The following is a 21,055-nucleotide window of genomic DNA, read 5'->3' as shown; positions in this document are numbered from 1 at the left end:
CTGTTTTAGTTCTCTGCTTTAGGCCATAATTTTTGCATTCCTAGAGTTCTTTATTAATCATATATATACATGTTATTGACTTGAGACCTCTTTTATTATAATTATCAGTACCAACTTTTATTAGTTGTAGAATGAAATAACTAAGTATTTTAATAGCCTGTTCCTTTCATTATGCTTAAGTTTTTCTTCTGACATTTTAAAATTTGTTTTTTTTAGGTCTCTCTCAACTCTGGTGATGCTTATTGCTTTTTCTTGTATTTTAAAAAGTTGATATGATTATTATTCCCAGATGTCATTTGTCAGAGTGAACCGCTGTGGTCCCCGAGTTGGTGTAAGAAAGACACTGAAAGTAAAGAAGAAGAAGACTTCAGTGAAACAAGAATGGGATGTGAGTATAGGTGGGATAGTAAATAATGTAACATTACTCTGTAGGAATGGACACAGAGATATGGCCCTAGTAATGCAAGATGGTGTTCTGAATGGGGCTCATCATGTAATAGGCTGGAATAGGTTTCTGAGCATGTGATAGTCTAGGTCTTGGAGGGAAGAGCAGAATCCTTGGGGGAAGTTTTTAGAATACACATGTCCAGACTGTAACCTCTATCTCCTTTGAAGAATTGGAATCTTAAGGAAACGGGGAGCATATTTAAAAGAAAGTCTTCTCACTTTCACTTTGAGAACTCATTGCATAAAGGCAACCCCAGCTCGCCGGTGTCACTGTAGTCTGTGAATTTTTTCGGTATCTTTTTTAGATTTGTTCAGAGCAATCAGTGATTTCATAACCATGTGAGTGCCATTTTTGGCTGAAAAAAAATAGGTGATCTTTGCTCTTTTATCCCATAAATTGCTCACTTCCAGTGGTTGATCAGTTTCAGAACAAATGTTCTCTTACAATGTAAGACAAGTCTCAAGTACCTGTGACATATCATTTCTGGCTCCTAACCTGAATATTGCCTGGTGTTACCACAGGGATTTATATCTTCTTTTTAAGAGACAGGGTCACGCTCTGTCACTCAGGCTGGAGTGATGTGTTGCCATCATAGCCCACTGCAGCCTTAAACTCCTGGACTCCAGCGATCCTTCTGCCTTAGCCTCCTGAGTAGCTAGTTTGGATCTCAAGGATTCTTTTGAACTTGGAATCTTCTGGTTTGCAACCTACCATGTTAGCCAGATATGCTGGGCAAACTGACAGCCTTTGAAGTGGGGGAGGGGGACTTCTTTTGTTGCTGTCTGAATGGCTGTAAAATTTTAATAATAAGAATGTGACTGTAAGGTAAGGAAACTGATCAATAGGAAAGAAAAATATGATAACGTAAGTATTTTCCCCTTCAGAGTGGTTACTTTGGGAAGTTCAGTACAGTTGACTTTTGAACAACATCACCTTTGAGTTTCATGGGTTCACTTATACATGAATTTTTTTTTCAATAAATATAGTTGACTGTATCCCTGAGTTCTACCTCTACAACCAAAGATAGATTGAAAATACATATGCAAAACCTGTATGTGGGTTTTGCTTCGTGGAGATACTATAATGTAGGATTTGAGTATGTGTGGATTTTGATATATGTGGGGATCCTGGATACTGTGGGATGACTGCATTTATTCCAGCATGCTGCTATTGCTCAAAACTTAATTGAAACCTATCATTTGAAATTGCATTAAGAACCTTCCTCATTTACTTTTTATTATCTGCAGTGCTGGAAAAATCTTTTGTTTTTTGAAGGTAGACTGAACTTGGAAAATAGTCATAAGTCATTTGAAGTAAATGGTAAATGATGGAGAAGAGATGAAACTGATTAATACTGTCTTGATAAAAATAGTGAGACATTTTCTGAAATGGCTTGTAGATTAGATTTAAAGGCAATTTCAGAAAGTTTTAAACAACTAGTATTGATGGAATTATTTTCTTCCATGAGAACAAATTTCAAGCATATCATTTATCTGTATGCCTGAGTTTTTAAATGATTATTAAAAACAATTCTCATGATCTTGTAGTACCTTTCTTTTACCTTTTCCTTTTTTCTTTTTTTTTTTTTTTTGAGACAAGGCCTTGCTATTTTGCCAAGGCTGGCCTCAAACTCCTGGGCTTGTGATGCGATCTTCCTGCCTCGGCCTCCTGAGCCTCCTGAGTAGTTGAGACTACAGGCGCACACCACCATGCCTGGCTTTTATCTTTTACCTTTCTAAATAAGTGTAAAAGTATTAACAGTTTTCATATAGAAAAGCCTTGAGCCAAATATAAATCATGGCCAAAAAGTTTAATCTTTGATCAGAATCTATTTTGACTCTTTGTGTTCCTCATCACTTAGAAGTGAAACTAACTTATTTTATTTCCTGCCTTACCAAATCTGTGTAGCAAAATGGCTGAAGTTGCTTTGGAAAGGGCCAAGTTACAGGTTGCTACTTTGAACTGTGCAGGCTGTGTACCACACAATTTCAGGGGGTGCTATTTACATGGACTCTGATATTAGTGATAACTTATGGAGTAGTGCAGTGGGGTAGCCCTGCCATTTTAGTTTAGTGCCTTTTAAGTGACTTTTCACATTTTGTGAAATTATACATTGCCCTCAGATTTCATCTTTCATGGTAGTAGCATCTATGCTTAAGATGTTTGCAGACACAAACTGAACCTCTCTATAGTGGTCACACTTTTTTTTTTTTTTGAGATGAAATCTCGCTTTATTGCCGAGGCTGGAGTGCAGTGGCATAATCTTGGCTAACTGCAGCCTCTACTTCCTGGGTTCAAGTGATTCCCTTGCATCAGCCTCCCGAGTAGCTGGGATTATGGGCGCCCACTACCACACCCAGCTAATTTTTGTATTTTTAGTAGAGACAGGGTTTTGCTGTGTTGGTCAGGCTGGTCTTGAACTCCTGACCTCATGTGATCCACCTGCCTCGGCCTCCCAAAGTGCTGGGATTACAAGCGTGAGACACTGTGCCCTGCCAGTGATCACACTGTTTTTTAGGAACCTTTAGAGTTACATTGTGGAATCCTGGGATTCCATAGAACACAGTGTGAAAACTAAAACTTCAGTTAAACTTACTCATTTTAAATATATACTGCCATTTATTCATATACCATATATTCATTTTCAATATTTCATTGTTTTAATATAATGTATGACTGCTGGTGAATCCAGTATTTATTTTCTGTAAGATATCTAAAATTATTCTGTTATTTTCTATAAATACACCTAACTAATATGTGTTAATACCTAAATTGAGAATACTGGTTCCTAGAATGAAAGAGTTTTTGATCCTAGGATTTTGAAACCTATTTAGCCATTAAAATCCAGTAAGTGTGTATATATATATATATTTTTTTGAGACGGAGTTTCGCTCTTGTTACCCAGGCTGGAGTGCAATGGCGCGATCTCGGCTCACCGCAACCTCCGCCTCCTGGGTTCAGGCAATTCTCCTGCCTCAGCCTCCTGAGTAGCTGGGATTACAGGCACGCGCCACTATGCCCAGCTAATTTTTTGTATTTTTAGTAGAGACGGGGTTTCACCGTGTTGACCAGGATGGTCTCGATCTGTTGACCTCGTGATCCACCTGCCTCGGCCTCCCAAGTGTGTATATTTTATAAGAAAACTTTTTTTTTCTTTTTTAAAGAAAGGCCCCTCCCCCACTTTTTTTTTTTTTTTTTTTTACAGAATACTGTGACTGATCTAACAGTTCATCGGTCAACTCCTGAAGATCTGGTAAGTTCATTATCGAAACTGAAGTCATTTATTCAGTGTTTTGTTTGGTATTTGACTTGTAACTTTTAGAATAGAAACTATATGCACTTCCTGGAAGTTGTTCACTTATGTTTAATCTTGTTTATGTCTATATAAAATCAAAAAGCTTATCTTCTGGACTTCCTGATTTTAGCTAGGAATATCAATTAATATGTATTAGAATTTCATTAAATGTGTTGGGTTTACAGCTGAAATCTCTTCAATCTAGTACTGCCCTATGTACATCTATCTGCCTTTTAAAACGATCTATAGATATATTTTCAGCATTATTTGTTACTTCTCTATACAAACATATTGTTCTAGTTAGTGTAATAATTTATCCCTTGAATATGCCATGAATATTTCCACGTCTGAGCCCCTATTCCTTACTTGGAACAGTTTCTGTACCTTCTTTTCTACGTGTTCAAATCATTCTTTACTTCTTTATCCTAGTTCAAGTTCTACTTTTTTTTTAACGTTTCCACTTTTTTTTGTTCTTAAGATTTATTGAGATATAGTTCACATACCATAAAATCTGTTCCAAGTGTATAGTTTGGTGATTTTTGGTATATTCAGAGTTGTGCAACATGAATGTTTTCATTACCCCAAAATGAAACCCTATACCCATTAACAGTCACTCCTTGTGCCCAGTTCCTCCCAGTTTGTAGCAATGACCAGTTTACTTCGTGCTTTTATGTATTTGCCTGTTCTGGATATTTCATATGCATGGAATACAATATGTGGCCTTTTGTGACTAACTTCTTTCTGTTACCATAATGTTTTCAAGGTTCATCCCTGTCTTAGCATGTATCAGTCTCCACTCACTGCAGTCTCCACCTCCTGGGTTCAAGCCATCTCCACCTCAGCTTCTTGAGTACCTGGGACTACAGGTGCATGCCACCACACCTGGCTCATTTTTGTATTTTTTGCAGACACAGGGCTTTGCTGTCTTGCTCAGGCTTGTCTTGAACTCCTAGGCTCAAGGAATCTGCCCACCTCAGCCTCCCAAAGTGCTGGGATTACAGGTGTTGGCCATCATGCCTAGCCCATATTAGTTCTTCATTCCTTATAATTATTCCATTGTATGGATCCACCATTTATTTATCTGTTGTTCACTTGGTGGACATTTGCATTGTTTCTGCTTTTGCATTGTTATGTAATAATGCTGCTGTGAACATTCATGTACAAGTTTTGTGTGAACATATATTATCAGTTCTTTTATATGTATACATCTAGGAGTAGAATTGCTGAGTCATAATTTCTCCATATTTAATTTTCTGAATAATTATCAAACTTTTTTTTTAGTTTTATTTTTTATTTATTTTTATTTATTTTTTGAGACAGAGTTTCGCTCTTCTTACCCAGGCTGGAGTGCAATGGCACGATCTCGGCTCACCGCAACCTCCGCCTCCTGGGTTCAGGCAATTCTCCTGCCTCAGCCTCCTGAGTAGCTGGGATTACAGGCATGCGCCACCATGCCCAGCTAATTGTTTGTATTTTTAGTAGAGACGGGGTTTCACCATGTTGACAGGATGGTCTCGATCTCTTGACCTCGTGATCCACCCGCCTCAGCCTCCCAAAGTGCTGGGATTACAGGCGTGAGCCACCGCGCCCGGCCCTCAAACTGTTTTACAAAGTGGCTGCACCATTTACATCCCCACCAGCATCTATGAGGCTTCCAGTTTCCCCACATTGTTGCTACTGTCACCTTTTTCATTTTAGTTCTCTTAGTAGGTGTAAAGTGCTATCTCATTTTGGTTGCAATTTGCATTTCCCTAATGACAGATGATGTTAAGCATCCTTTTATGTACTTTTTGGCCATTTGTAATATATTCTTTGGAGAAATGTCTATTCAAATACCTTAGTCATTTAAAAATTGGATTATTTGTGCTTTTATTGATGAGTTATAAAAATTATGTATTCTGAATATAAATTCCTTATCAGATACGAATATTTTCTCACATTTTCTTGTTTTTTCAGTTTCTTGATGGTGTCCTTTAAGCTGGAAAGTTTTTAATTTTGATGAAGTCAGATTTACATGTTTTTTATTTTTTCACTAGAGTTTTTAGTGTCATGTTTAACAAACTGTTACCTAAGCCAAGGTTCACAAAGATATACACCTATGTTTTCTTCTAAGAGTTTTATAGTTGTAGCTCTTATATGTAGAACTGTAATTTATTTTAAGTTAATTTTTCTGTATGGTGTGTGGTAGGAGGGGGGCCCAACTTTATTTTTTGCTAAGGGATAATCATTGTTCAAACAGCATTTGTTGGAAAGACCTTTTTCCCCATTGAATTATCTTGGAACTCTTGTTGAAAAATCACTTGTCTGTAAATATAAATGCTTATTCAGCACTCTCAATTATATTCCACTGATTTGTCAGTCCTTATGCCAGTACCACACTGTCTTGATTACTATAGTTTTATAGTAAGTTTGAAGTCCTGTTTTTTGAAACAGACCAATTATCTCCTCTAAACTATTGTTGGTCTTACTATCTAAGGCATTGAGTAAATGACATCTAATTCATGTAATTTGTCTTTATATGGATGTGGTCAATCTCCATGGGCAGATTGTTAATGCTTTTGAGAGATACAGACCATATCCTATACATCTTTGTGTACCCGGGAGTCTTAATCCTAGTAGGTGCTCATTAACTATTTATTGAGAATAATAGTGATGCCCAACTGACTTAACATTTTTTAAATGAAAAATTTCAAACTCGTGGGAAAATGGAGACAAGAATAGAAATAACTACTATGTACTGTTCACCCAGATACAATAGTTATTAAAAATTTGCCAAAGTTGCTTCATCTTACCTTTTTTTTTCACCGAAATGTTATAAAGCAAATTCAAGAGAACACATCATTTTGTGCTTACATATTCAGTTTGCATTTTAAGAAATATTTTTTTTTCAACATAATCACAGTGCCATTACATCCAACAAAAGTATAATTTTTTTGTATCACCTAATACTCAGCTCATATTCAAATCTCCTCAATTGTCTAAAGTCATCTTCATTTGTTTTTTTGTGAGTCAGAATCCATGTGTTATATTTATGGTTGTTTCTTTAATAGATTGATTTCTTATTTACTGGAGAAAACTCAGCAGTACATTTTATCACATATGTTCATGTTCATAGTTCTGAATACTAGAGTCCTTGTAAAACCAAATATCTATTTTTATTTTTAGCCACTGTAGTGAACCCTCTCCTCTAACACTTAAGACCTTTGGCTCATATCTCTTCTTGTACTTCAGGAACTCTACTTCCCTGACTTCTGTATTTTCAGTGACCCACTTCCACATGAAGCCATTGAAGGGCTATGAACACACTGCATTATTAGTTCTCGGTAGTGATGTGATTGTCACGAAACAAGTGTGTCTTTGCTAAAGATGACTCTGGATTTTGTACCTTTTACATTGTGCTTAATGTGTGTATATTTAAAAAAAAAAAAAGCTGATTTTGACCCATGCATTGATTTTATCATCCATTAAATGAGTCCCAACCTGTGGATTGAAAAACACTGGTTTGCTGGATAGACTTGCAGAAAAGTAGTAGAAATTGATATTTCTTTCAGTATATCTTTTAGGTGGGTTTACCAGTTCCATATACTTATTTCTTGAAGATCATTTTTGAAAATTTAGGGTACTGAAAATTTTGGCTGTGAATATATATAAATATGCATATATTGGATCAGAAGAAGTTTAAAAAGTGACAAACTAGAGTAGGTGGTCTCACCATATGAATAGGCCACTTCTTCGTGTCTAAAACATTCCTTTATGTTATACACACACACGCCACACACACACACACACACACACATATATTTTATTGCACTTTAGGTTCTGCGGTACATGTGCAGAACATGCAGGATTTTTGCATAGGTACATACACGGCAATGTAGTTTGCTGCCTCTATCCGCCTGTTACCTATATCTGACATTTCTCCCCATTACTCTTCTATACAGGTACGTCGTCATGAAATACACAAATCAAAGAATAAAGCGTTAGTACACTGGGAACTCCAAGAAAAAGCTTTGAAGAGAAAATTGAGGAAGCAGAAACCAGAAACTTCAAATCTGGAGAAAAGAAGATTGTCTATCATGAAGGAGGTAATGCTAAACTGCATTAGAGTTAGAAAAAGGAGATAAATAGGGTTCTTTGTTTTTCCCCTCAATTTGATTCACATTGGAGTGACTCTAGTAATCACTGCGTTCTTATTCAATAATCTACATGTGCATTTCAAAAAAAGCAACAGAGTGATTGGAGTCTAGTTTGGTGGTTTGAATTTCTCTTCTACAACATACTAGCTATGTGACCCTCAGTAAATTATTTAACTTTTTAGCCTGAATTTTCTCATATTTAAAATTATTTGGTTGTATTGTTACGAGATTTCAGTGGTATACTTACAAAGTGATCAGCACAATCTTTGCTTATTCCTCCTTTTATATATAAGCTGCTATAATTATTTTTCTTAGTTCAACAGCAGTGCTGTTAGATTACTTTGAAAAAAAACAACATAATAATGTATGTTTGTCCGACTGAGTAGTAAGCAACTTGTCTTTGGCTTAACCTTTTGCCAGACATGGGTGTTTGGATAAGTAATCAGATATGTAGGGATAAGCAATATGGGAAATAAGAGGAAACTACAGCAAATAACCTTTTAAAATTTGAGCTGAAGTCATTGTAAAGGAATGTACTTTGTCTGGAGTGTTGCTCTTTGTTCAGATTGAAGCTTATGTACAGCACTTAGCTATCTGACCTTTCATGGCAGCTTTGAATCATACATTGTTTTTTAGCAATTTGTTAGGCTTCTTATTGAAATAAAGTCTCAGTCTTAGAGATACCAGAAAGAATAATATCTCCCAAATAAATGTTTACATGAGCTTGAGAAAAGAACAGTGGCTTGATTGAGAAAATGCTGCTTTACGGATAAGTATCTTTTGGTGATCTTGGACAAGTCACATACATTTAAATGCTGTGTGGTAATTCTCAGTGAAAGGTGTGAAAACACAGATCTGACCATGAAGAAAGGCAGCCTGCTTGGATTGCATCAGACTCTGGGCTTTTATTTCCTTTCCCTATGGTTCCTGCTAATGTCCTGAATTTCTCATATAAGTTATAGATGTGGTAGAAGAAAGTGTTTAAAGGTGAGAGAGGATGAGTGACGTTTCTTTGCCTTCTTTTTGTAGATCTGCTTCCTCAGGCACTAGTATAGTGGTTTTTAACTCTCACTGCACATTACAATCAGTCAGGGTCAAGAAGTGCCATTAAAAAAAATGTATAACAGCTGGGCATGGCGGCTCATGCCTATAATCCCAGCATTTTGGGAGGCCAAGGCAGGTGGATCACCTGAAGTCAAGAGTTCAAGACCAGCCTGACCAACATGGTGAAACCCTGTCTCTACAAAAACACAAAAATCAGCCAGCCATGGTGGCTGGTGCCTGTAATCCCAACTACTTGGGAGGCTGAGGTGGGAGAATCGCTTGAACCTGGAAGGCAGAGGTTGCAGTGCGCTGAGATTGTGCCATTGCACTCCAGCCTGTCTCAAAAACACCACCACCAAAAAATCCCAAAAATTAGCTGGCGCAGTGGCGAGTGGCTGTAGTCCCAGCTACTCAGGAGGCTGAGGTAGGACGATTGCTTCAACCCAGGTTGCAGTGAGCTGAGATCGTGCCATTGCATTCCAGCCTGGGCAATAGAGTGACACTCTATCTCAAAAAAAAAAAAACAAAAAAAAAAAAACTCTCTCTCTATATATATCTGTATAACTATCTGGATTCTGTACCCAGAGATTCAGATTTAGTTGGCCTGGGATGTGGCCCCATGTAGGTGTTCTTTAGAGAGTTCCTATGTAATTTTAATGTGCTGCAGGGATTGAGAACCTCCTCTCTTATTGGGATTCAGGTGTTTTCTCTTTACCAGCATATCTTGGAGATAATTCCCTGTCAGTACTTAGACATCTACTTTTTCTGTTTGATGGCCAATAGCATATAGATGTACCACATTTATTCAGTGCTTTATTGGTGAACACTTAGGTTGTATATTAGAGTACAGTTTAAGCTTCTGGAAATAAATACCTTACTATATGTTTTGTTTTAAACATTTATTTCTATTTCATGAAACAGTTGAGAGGAAAGTGGTAGCTGGTAGGGAACTCTGCAGTCCTTCATTACACAATTTCTGTCTCTGAATACAAAATAGCCATAGCAGCTTCCTTCAGTTATATGCCAACCAGCAGGAAACAGGAAGAACAGTGCATGCTACTCCTATTACTTATATCCTGTTGGCCAGAAAGTCATCACGTGGCCATTCCCACCTACAGAGATGGGTGGGAAATCTAGCCATGTAATTGGCTAAAATGCTGGAGTTCTGCCGTTAAAGGAGAAACGAAAAGAACATTGCCGTATACTTAAGTAGTAGTGTCAGTGACCCACGGATTGTTTTCTACCTTGATACTATCAATAATGTAATAAATATCCTTGAAAATGTTTTTGGGTACACATATATTTGTAGGATAAATTCTTAAAAGTAGAATTGCTTAGTCAATGGATATGTGCATCTTTTATTTCAGTGTTACTAAATTTGCAATGTCTCTGTTTAAGGGATACAGTGGACCAAAGGCAGAAGCCTTCTTAGACATATCCACATAAGCTTAATCATTATCTATTAATGCTAAAAGAACCCATCCACCTGAAGCTGGACTCCTAGATGAACATAAATTAAGAGAAAGCTGTTTGGCCTGCATAATCTTAGATTTGATTTGCCGTAAGATGTACCCCTGCCATGGGAATCAAGCAAATTAGAGTTCCTTCTCAGTCAGGGAGAGGGAGGCTTTCATAAAGATCTTATAAATCCCAAAAATGTAATAACTCCTAAAGTCTCTTTGTAATTTCCCAGTTCCACCTGCTGTCTGTTACCATGGTACAAAAGGGCTAAGATGACGAAGTTTCTGATAATTTTTTTTTTTTTTTTGCAGAGAGTTTGATCCTTTGAAAATCCATCATGTGTACCACCAGTTACAGGTTTAAGTTTGTGCCCTGCAAACTCATAAGAGGAGTAATATATACAGTTAGGCTTGTAGAGATCAGTTTACCTATCAAGAGATGGTCTTTATAAGAGGAGTTATAAATCTAGAAAGAAGAAATAAGAGCCAATACACTGATCTTTGGCCACTCAAACCATTTTTTCCCAAGGGCATAGACTAAACAGGGATATCCAATCTTTTGGTTTCCCTGGGGCACACTGGAAAAAGAAGAATTGTCTTGGACCACACATAAAATACACTAACTAATGATAGATGATGAGCTAAAAAAAAAAATAAGTTACAAAAAAAACTCATAATATTTTAAGAAAATTTACAAATTTGTTAGGCCACATTCAAAGCCATCCTGTACCGCGGGTTGGGCAAGCTTGGACTAGCAGAAGGTGACAGATAATGGCTTTTATTGAGACCTCATTATAAAAAAAAATCAGATCTCAATATGGTTAATAAGATTATTACTTATAATCTTTATGTGTCAATTCTGTTTCTTTATTTTGATAGGTCAATGTTTCTTTAAAAAAGTAAACTCTTAAAATTGTTATTAGGAAATAAGCTTTGTGTAATTATTCTAATATAGTGAAAGATTATACTCATTCATTCACATTCTTTTCTTAAGCTCATAATTGCTTGTACTTGGAAGATGGCTAAGCTCATAATTGTTCCCACTTGGTTTGTGGGATAATATAAATTCTCAAACATCTCTAGATATAGCAAAATTCTCAAACATCTCTAGAGTGGTATATAGGTTTTCAGTGTGTTCATATCCATATAACACCCTTGTAGGTCTGGGGAAGGGTTGTTAACTGGGACTAGTATTTCAGTCTTCTGGCTGTAACTGTGCTCTTGACCTGATAGCATTCCAAAGCTTACTCTTTGTGGAAGGAATAAATTTAGGGCTTTATTCTCACTGAGCCTGCCAACCTGCTCGGTTATAGCAGGAGAAGAAAGGGACAAATTAAGAATGTGACTCTTATTATTTTTCTTTCTGTGTCCTAAAACAATAACTGAGGTCACATTATGTATGTGCTTGATTCCGTTGTATAGAGAAATTCTGTTAAGAGTATTTGTTATCAGATGTTTTACCAGTTTGAGTCTGTGTTGGAAACAGTTTCCAAGTGCTTTTAACTTAAGAATGCCATCTGGTGGTGCATAGAGAATTATCTGACTTTTATTCTAGCCTGTGGCCTTGCTTATAATATATATGAAAGTTCCTAAGTTAAAAGTGCATAATCAGAGGCACTACTGTAGTGGTAGTTTTTGTGTTTCTACCTCTCCAGGGTAAAAAACTGACCTGTTTTTAAACACAGAAGCATCACATTTTTTGTTTAATCCTAAAACTCATATCTTATGTTTTTAAAGTTGTACGTCATGACACATTAGTGGATTCTGAATTCACTCTAGTGGTTGAAACACCTTCTAAGTTTATAGCTCAGAGATTCCTGTCTTTAATCTGTGTTTTTCAAACTATAGATTATAATTCGTTAATGAATTGTGAAGTTAGTGAGTTGCAGCCAACATTTTAAAAATGGAATAGAAATTAAGAAAATATGGTTCTCATGTAGCAAGGTTAATTAAAACTTGTGTGTATGTGTGTGTGTATAAATATATATGTATATATATGTAAATATATATATTTGCGTGTATGTAAATGTCGTGGGTTACAATTTAATTCTATTTCTTTGGAGTCAAGCATTTGAAAGCTACTAATTATTGTCATAGCCCCATCTACTGGTACTTAAGGATATTGCTGCTGAAGGGTTTTAAGAAGGTAGCCTATGGTTATTTTCATGCTCCAGGCCTTTTTATAGTCTTTTCTTTTGCAATTTGAAAAGTAAATATATGTTTATCTGAATAATAACATTTGTCATTAACATGTATCTAGATTCTTTCCGATCAATATCAGATGCAGGATGTTTTGGAGAAATCTGATCATCTGATAGCTGCAGCAAAAGAGCTGTTTCCTCCTAGGCGCACAGGTAGTCAATTCAAATAAAAGCTTCTCTTCCTTATTAAATTATAGTCCACACCTGACTATTTGGAAGAATTTAAAGGCCTTTCTTAGGCATCATATTTATATTACAAGTATTGTAGGGTGGATTTACAAGGGTTGTTAGGGTTAGGGTTATTATAATCTCTTTCCATAAGAATATTAACTACTTGTATTTCAAATAATTCAGCTAAGGAAAAGTAAATTGTTTTAATCAACTAAAATATCTTGTGCAAAGTACAGGATTTTGTAATTTTAAAATGACTTGAGTAAAGCTTAGTTTGAAACCTAAAGCAACTTCAGTCTCTCTCTCAGAGGAATGTTGCCTCTTGTCAGATACACGTATTATTTATTTTAATGTGTGTATAGTTCATTTTTATCTTCTAGAAACATTAGTTTTTCATATAATGTTTGAATTCTGGCTTGGTAATTTATTAATGTTATTTTGGGCTAGTTATTTAAAGTCTGAGTTTCAGTTTACTGATCTGTAAAATAATATTAGTACTTATAGGGTTTTGTGAGGGTGGAATGAGTTAATAGATGTAAGTACGTTTAGAACAGTGCCTGGCATATAGTAAGCACTACATTAATGTGAGCTGCTGTTTTAAGATTTTCATATGATGATGAAGTATGGGACAGTATAGAGAGTATATGTAGTATAGAGCTTGTGAACTCAATTTAGTTAAATGAAATAAATCATCAGAACTTCTTTTCCTTTTGCAGGGTTTCCAAATATAACAATGGCTCCTGATTCCTCTCAGAGTCCCATTATGGTAAATCAAGACCCTATCACCCAACCTATCTTTAATGAGTCTGTCATAGAACCTCAGGTAATGTGCTCTACTCATAGCTGTAACACTCATGCTGAAAGGAAGTTTAAATTGATATAGCCTTGTGGTAAACATTTTGAAAGTTTAAATATCAACAAATGCTACTTGTGGTGGCTAGATTTGCTTTTACTTAAGTGTATTGCACTTTCTGTGAGAAATGTTTGTACCGAACAAGACTGGATGATAATAGCTAAAATTATTGAGTGCTTACCTAGTAGGTGTATATACTGTCATTATCCCCATTTGGCAGATGAGGAAACTGAAGCTGAGAAAAATTAAGTGACTTGGCCAAGATTACGTAGTTTGCATCAAAGATGGGATTCAAATCTAGGCCATGTGGCTCCACAAGACTGCCACCATCGATCATTATGGAAATGGCAGGGAGCCTTTCCACTTGGAGTCAGGTGATCCCAGGGAGTTGCAAGATCCAGTACCGATAGCCAGCTCAGTTGTAGAGACCCCCACCCAGGCGGCGCAGAAGGAACTGAGAGGCAGACACTAAGATAGAACAGCAAAGTGGTACTATCCGAGGGGCCAGCAGCCTTCTAAGCTGAGAGCCTCAGGGGCTGGCAGTATTCCAGGCTGAAGGCCTCGAGTGGACTCTGACCCACACAGTTATTCTCTCTGAACATTTGATTATTATTAACAAACAGATGTTTGGTATTTTCTCATAACACAGAATATGCCAGTTAGGCAGCTGGTGCCTGCTTAACCACTGAACACATACAAACTAAAAAGTATTCTCCATGAGGGAGCCACGGGGGCAGGGTCAGATATCTTGAAGAATTGTTTTAACCTGTGTATGATATTGATACATTGTCCTGCCACTTTGGAATGCCCCAAGTAGTTTTCTTGCAGGGTGGGGGAGTGGGGGCAGGGCTAGGTTTTCCTTGCTATCGTTCTTACTAGCAAACAATATATTTTACCATACACTCAGCATTTCTCAATATTCATAAACTTAACATTTCTCAGTATCAATATTCATAAACTTAACATTTCTCAAGAGTCCAGAATCATAACAGATATATTAATTATGTTGTTTCATACTTCCAAAGGCAATTAAGTAAAATGTTACATATATTTTAAATAGCCATATCCATTAGCCACATTTATTTTAGTCCTACTTTAAGCACTTTTTCAGTTATTTGGAGCCTGGAAACAAGTACACAGTGTATCCCAGAAACATGGAATAAAGCGGTCAGATTTTATTGTGTTGAAGAGTCTATTCTCACATCTGAGCCTATTACTGTTAATACAGCAGTAGAATTTCAAATTAATGTTACTGATACAACTAATTTACCTACTTGGTTTAAGTTCTTTCTCAATTTACAGCTGATAGCAGATGAAAAACAGTGATGTGAGCCTCTCAAAGCAGAGATAGCAGAGAAGAATGTTGGTGAGGGAGGGGAGAGAGGAGACACCTTAATAGATAAGCAGAGGACCACTATACATCAGAAGGGAAATTGGTGTTGCTTTAGATAATTTGAGTCACCAAGAAAAAATGAAATTGTTACTATATTACTTAAGTTCTCTGGGTCCTAATTTCTTCATCCATATAGAAATTAGTGAGACTGAACCTACTCACTTATTCATCATGTAATATTTCAGATCATGCACTAGATGCTAGGATACGTAGATGATTAAGGCATATCTCTGTCATTGGGTTGGGGAGGTAGCAGGATTTGAGGTTAGAGAGACAAGCTGGACCTAGGTCCTGGAGGGCTAAGGACTGGAAAGTAAAAGTAGAGCCACTGAAGGATTTTAAAGAGTGGAGTCACGATGAGATCCAGTATAGTGTGGAAGATGGATTGGGAAGGGACAAGACTGGAGAGAGGGTCTGGTTTGAAGACTTGGTGGGCATCTTAGTGAGAAGTGGTGAGGGCCTGACCCAAAGTAGTGCCAGTAGGGAAGGAAATAGAGGAGAGTAGGGATAGACTTGAGAGTGTCTGTCCTATAGGACAGGATTGGGTGACCTATAGGACAGGACAGGGGAGAAAGAAGGATAACTCCTCATTTGCTGACTTGAGCATTTGAGTAGATGGTGACACTGTTGATTGTCTTAGGTAATATTGGCAGATAATATTGGCAGGAACAAAGTATCTGGAAGAATGGTAGGAGGGGTTAGGAAGCTGTTCAGTTTGGACCTATTGAGTAGGGATATCTTGTTTTTTGAGACAGGGTCTTGCTATGTCACTCAGGCTGGAATGCAGTGGCACAATCATGACTCACTGCAGCCTCCACCTCCTGGGCTCAAGTAATCCTCCTGCCTCAGCCTCCTGAGTAGCTGATACTACAGGTGCACGCCACCATGCCTGCCTAATTTTTGTATTTTTGGTAGAGACGGGGTTTTGCCATGTTGCCCAAGTTGATCTTAAACTCCTGGGCTCAAGCGATCCTCCTGCCTCTTAAAATGCTAAGATTATAGGAATGAGCTACTGTGCCTGGCCAGAATAGGGATATCTTATAGGCCAGTTGAATATAAATGTCTAGGGCTTAGGACAGATCTGGGTGTGAAGATAGACGTTTGGAAATTAATAGCATTTCATTTGTAGTTACAGCTTTAGATATAACCACTCAAATTGGATCAGATGAGGGGAGAAAAGGTTGATATAGGCCTTGTGGTAAACATTTTAAAAGTTTAAATATCAACAAATACTGTTGTGGTTGCTAGATTTGCTCTTTCTTAAGTGTATTGCACTTTCTATGTGTAACGTTTGTACCAAACAAGATAAGACTGGATAATAATAGCTAAAATGTATTGAGTGTTTACCTAGCAGGTGTGATGTGACTTTAGTCACATCAGATATAAGGAAAGGGTAGAAACATAAGATCAGTAAAGGTGATTGGGAAGGAATGGCCAGAAGAGTAGGAGAAAATCTAAGAAAATACAGTATTATGGGAGTTAAAGGAAATGTGTATCAAGTAGTTTTTTTTTTTTTTTTTTTTTTTTGAGACAGAGTCTCGTTCTGTTGCCCAGGCTGGAATGCAGTGGCACAATCACAACTCACCGCAACCTCGACCTTCCTGGGCTCAGGTTGTCCTTTCTCCTCAGCCTCCTGAGTAGCTGAGACTATAGGCATGGGCTATCTCACTTGACAAATTTTTGTATTTTTTTATAGAGACATGGTTTTGCCATGTTGTTAAGGCTGGTCTTCAACTCCTGGGCTCAAGTGATCCATCCACCTTAGCCTCCGAAAGTGCTAGAATTACAGGCATGAGCCACCACACCTGGCCAAGTAGATTTTAAAGGAAAGAAATGAGTGGTCAGAAAAGTAAGGGAAGGCAAAGACAGACATATCCATTTGATTTAGGAGTAAGTGTTTTGAGGTTGACCTTGTAGAGAGCAGTTTGAGTAGAGCAGTAGGGCAGAAGCAAAGTTGCAGGCCATAGGTGGTGAGTGAGGAGGGTGGAACAACTCTTATAAGAAGTTTGTTGGTAGAAGAAAGAAGATATATGTAGCTTAAGATAAGTATAGGGTCAGGGTAAGATGGGAGAGGCTTGCTCACGTTTAAATGTTGGTCAACCGAAGCCACTACAGAGAGAGGTTGAAAATGTGGTAGAGAGATAGGATAATTGATAGGAGTGGAAGAATGTGAGAGGATTTGTGTTCTAGAACATGTGGAGGGCTTAGGAGAAGGGACCTCTTTTCTGTTGTGACAGAAAAAAGAGAAAGTATGAGTGTATATATATACTCAACTTGTGCTGTTTTTATCGTTTTGTTGAGACAGGCTCTTAATGATGTAGATGGTGAAGAAGAAGGAACTGTAAATAGCCAGTCAGGAGAAAGTGAGAATGAGAATGAGTTTGATAACTCTCTCAACTCTCAGTCTAACACGAATACAGACAGGTATGTATATATGGCATAAGTATTTATAACTCCTGTTTTTTTTTCCATGGCCATTTCAGTGTTTGTTTATTGCATCATTTTTTATTAAATGAGAGTTTACTTTTGTTTAAAAATTTGTTTATTTTGATATTTCAAAATAATTTGCAGGGATATTATAAAAAGCTCTTATATACTCTTTACTGAGATTCATCAATTATTAACATTTTCCACATTTGTTTTATCATTTTATCTCCTTTTCTGAGATGCATGCATGCACATGTGCACCCATCACCTGAATAATATACATTGCACCTAATACATAGTTTTTTTTATCCCCCATCTATCTCCCGCCCTTCTCCTTCTGAGTCTCCAAAGTCTGTTATATCACTCCTTATGTCTTTGCATACCCATAGCTTAGCTCCTTAGAAAGTGAGAACATACAGAATTTGGTTTTCCATTCCTGAGTTCCTTCACTTAGCATAATGGTCTCCAACTCCATCCAAGTTGCTGCAAAAGACATTATTTTTTGTGTGAGTGTGTATATGGCTAAGTAGTATTCCATGGTGTACCTATAGCACATTTTCTTTATCCACTCATTGGTTGATGGGCACTTAGGTTCCATATCTTTGCAGTTGACACACATTGTTAAAGAACCACTTGGAAGTAAGTTGCATATTTCATATTTCTTTATCCCTAAAGACTTCAGTGTGTGGTTCCTAAGAAAAAGAGCATTCATTCAGATAAAATCAGTACAATGACCACAATCAGGAAATTACATTGATTTAATGCTATTGTCTAATCTATAGACCTTATTTAGATTTCTCCAGTTGTCCCAATAATGTTATTTATGTTATTTTGAATGATTGAAGAAACAATCATAATCACTTACTGTATTTAGTTTTCATGTCTTTCATTAAAAAAAAAATCTGGAATCTCCTAAAATATAATCTTAGTGTTTCATTGCTTTTTATGACATTTTTATGGTTTTGAAGAAGTACAGGGCAGTTATTTTGCAAAATTCTCTCTAACGTGACTTTGTTTTATAATTTCTTCATTATTAGACTCAGCTTACTTATACATTTTGGGCAGGAATACCCCTAAAGTGATGCTAAGTCATCAATGCATCATATCAAGAGGCAATGATACCTTGGTTTCATTATTGGTGCTGTTAACTTTCATTGTTTGGTTACAGTGATGTCTGCCATGTTCCTTCAATGGATTATACTCTGTTTTATCTTTTATTTATTTTGATGTTCACTTGTCACATATTTGGGAGCTTCTTCAAGTCATTCTTGTGTCCTTTTAACATATCTTCTTTAACATTTGATTTCTGGCACTACATAGCTCTTATACTTTGTCTTCCCTTTCCCTAGAATCAACCATTTCTTCGAGAATCCTTGGTTCATTTTATTAAAGGAGGGTGTTCAGAAAATCAAACACCGCATGTTCTCACTCATAGGCGGGTGTTGAACAATGAGAACACACGGACACAGGGAGGGGAGCACTACACACTAGGGTCTGTTGGGGGGCAAATAGGGGAGGGACAGCGGGGGGTGGGGAGGTGGGGAGAGATAGCATGGGGAAAAATGCCAATATAGGTGAAGGGGAGGAAGGCAGCAAATCACACTGTGTACCTATGTCACAATTTTGTATGTTCTTCACATGTACCCCAAAACCTAAAATACAATTAAAAAAAAAAAGAGAAATCAAAATCTAAGTATTAGATGTGCTTATTGACCCTGACATAATGGTTTTTAGACCAACAGATACATATATATGCACTCATACATATATACTTGTAGTCATATGTATATGAACATATCTATATTAGTATCTAGTTTTCTGTCTATTTAGCTATAAATCATGAATTTACACTGATAGCTCCAAGTCCAATTTAACACTACTGGTTTTATCTTGGTCCTCTTTTATTCCATATTTGTATCGCTCTTCTTTAACACTGAGCAGCATGTCTCCAAGAATTATGCAAGTATATTGATTCGTATTCAATCATGCAATACATAGAAAGTGGTTTTGGAATTGCTGCACCCATACTACTGCAAAAATAAACCTGCTAAGTAGAGTTCAAGATTGTTAGCAGATTTTTAAAAGGTTATTGTGTTCATTTGAAATATAATTAGGTTCATTTGTTTCTATTTGTATTCAGTTTTAGGTTTTTATCTCTCTTCTTGACAAAATTGTATAAAAAGATGTTTTCAGGGTAGTGTCATCATCCCCTATGCCTTCTGACTAGTTCCTATCTGCCCTTACTCTTGTAGGTAACCAGTTTCCTTAGTTTTAAAATTTATTCTTTCTGTGTTTCTTTTTATAAATGTAAGCAGATATATATATCCTTATTTTCTCTTCTTATATAAAAGATAACATAGTATATTTGCTTTTATTTTACTTTGTTTTAATTGACAATAAATGTGCATATTCATGGGGTACCTAGACGTTTTGATACCTGTAATGTTTAGTGATCAGATTGGGATAATTAACATATCCATCTATATTTGCTTTTACTCCTTAATAATATATCCTAGAAATCTCCCCATAGCTGTTTATAAGTTTACAGAGGTATTTTTTTCCCTTCATTTTTATAACAAAATGAAACAGTTACATAGTACTAAATTGCGTGAATGTGCCGTAGTTTATTTGACCATTCTCATATATATGGTGATTTAGGTTATTTTCAGTTTTTTATTTTTTATTTTTTGAGGTGGAGTCTCATTCTATTGCCCAGGCTGGAGTGCAGTAGTGCCATCTCGGTTCACTGCAAACTCCACCTCCCGGGTTCAAGTGATCTCCTGTATCAGCCTCCCAAGTAACTGGGATTACAGGCATGCATCCACCAGGCCTGGCTAATTTTGTATTTTTAGTAGAGACAGGGTTTCACCATGTTGGCCAGGCTGGTCTTGAACTCCTGACCTCAGGTGATCTACCCACCTTGGCCTCCCAAAGTGTTGGGATTACAGGTGTGAGCCACTGAGTCCGGCCATTTTCAGTATTTTATAATTACAAAAATACTGCAGTGAATAACCTTGTGTATATGTATAATAATAAAAATATACGTATGTATAATAATATGTAAACATATACATTATATACAATTACATAATATATATGTAAAGGGGTCTTTAGGATAAATTGTTAGAAGTGGGATTTTGGGGTTAAAGGTTAAATGCTGTGTTAATTCTGCTTTATGAAGGTTATAATATTTTGTATTCTCCCTGGCAAAATATGAGTGGCCAGCAGAGTATGTTGTCAGGTTTTGGTTTTTGCTAATAATATCATAGGTGTGAGCTGGGCATGGTGGCTTGTGCCTGTAATACCAACTACTACTCAGGAGGCCGAGCTTGGAGGATCACTTGAGCCCAGAAGTTTGAGTCAAGCCTGGGCAATATAGCAACAGTCTGTCTCTAACTTCAGAAAAAACAATTAAAAATAATTTCATAGGTGAGAAAGGGTATCTTAGCATAGTTTCACTTTTTTTTTTTTACTTTATCTTTTCAGTTAAATTGAAAATAATTTGCATGTTAAGGGACATTGCAATTGTCTGTTGATGTCTTTTGCCCATCTTTCTTTTAAGGTTTTGGTATTGTTTTTCTTACTTTGTAAATACTCTCTACATATTAAGGATATTAGTCTTTTACC

General features: G+C 36.7%; 1 protein-coding gene across 5 annotated transcripts in view; it reads left to right on the top strand.

The window, feature by feature from the left end:
* The window catches only part of SPICE1 (spindle and centriole associated protein 1), a 63,749-nt gene that overhangs the window by 8,717 nt on the left and 33,977 nt on the right, over positions 1-21,055 (top strand). For 4 of the 5 annotated variants that reach the window (XM_064374618.1, XM_064374621.1, XM_064374619.1 and 1 more), the window contains exons 2-7: positions 290-388; positions 3,654-3,701; positions 7,685-7,828; positions 12,644-12,737; positions 13,472-13,578; positions 17,307-17,425. In XM_064374618.1, coding sequence (XP_064230688.1) covers positions 290-388; positions 3,654-3,701; positions 7,685-7,828; positions 12,644-12,737; positions 13,472-13,578; positions 17,307-17,425 — 611 coding nt within the window. The remainder of the gene's footprint in view (positions 1-289; positions 389-3,653; positions 3,702-7,684; positions 7,829-12,643; positions 12,738-13,471; positions 13,579-17,306; positions 17,426-21,055) is intronic. The other variant, XM_064374622.1, reaches the window with a different exon arrangement.

This window comes from Aotus nancymaae, unplaced genomic scaffold (genome assembly GCF_030222135.1).
Source record: "Aotus nancymaae isolate 86718 unplaced genomic scaffold, 86718_ANA_hifiasm-v0.15.2.pri h1tg000011l, whole genome shotgun sequence".
NCBI classification, from domain to species: Eukaryota; Metazoa; Chordata; class Mammalia; order Primates; family Aotidae; genus Aotus; species Aotus nancymaae.
The sequence above is the reverse complement of the archived record's forward strand: the minus strand, read 5'-3'. Positions and strand labels throughout refer to the sequence as shown.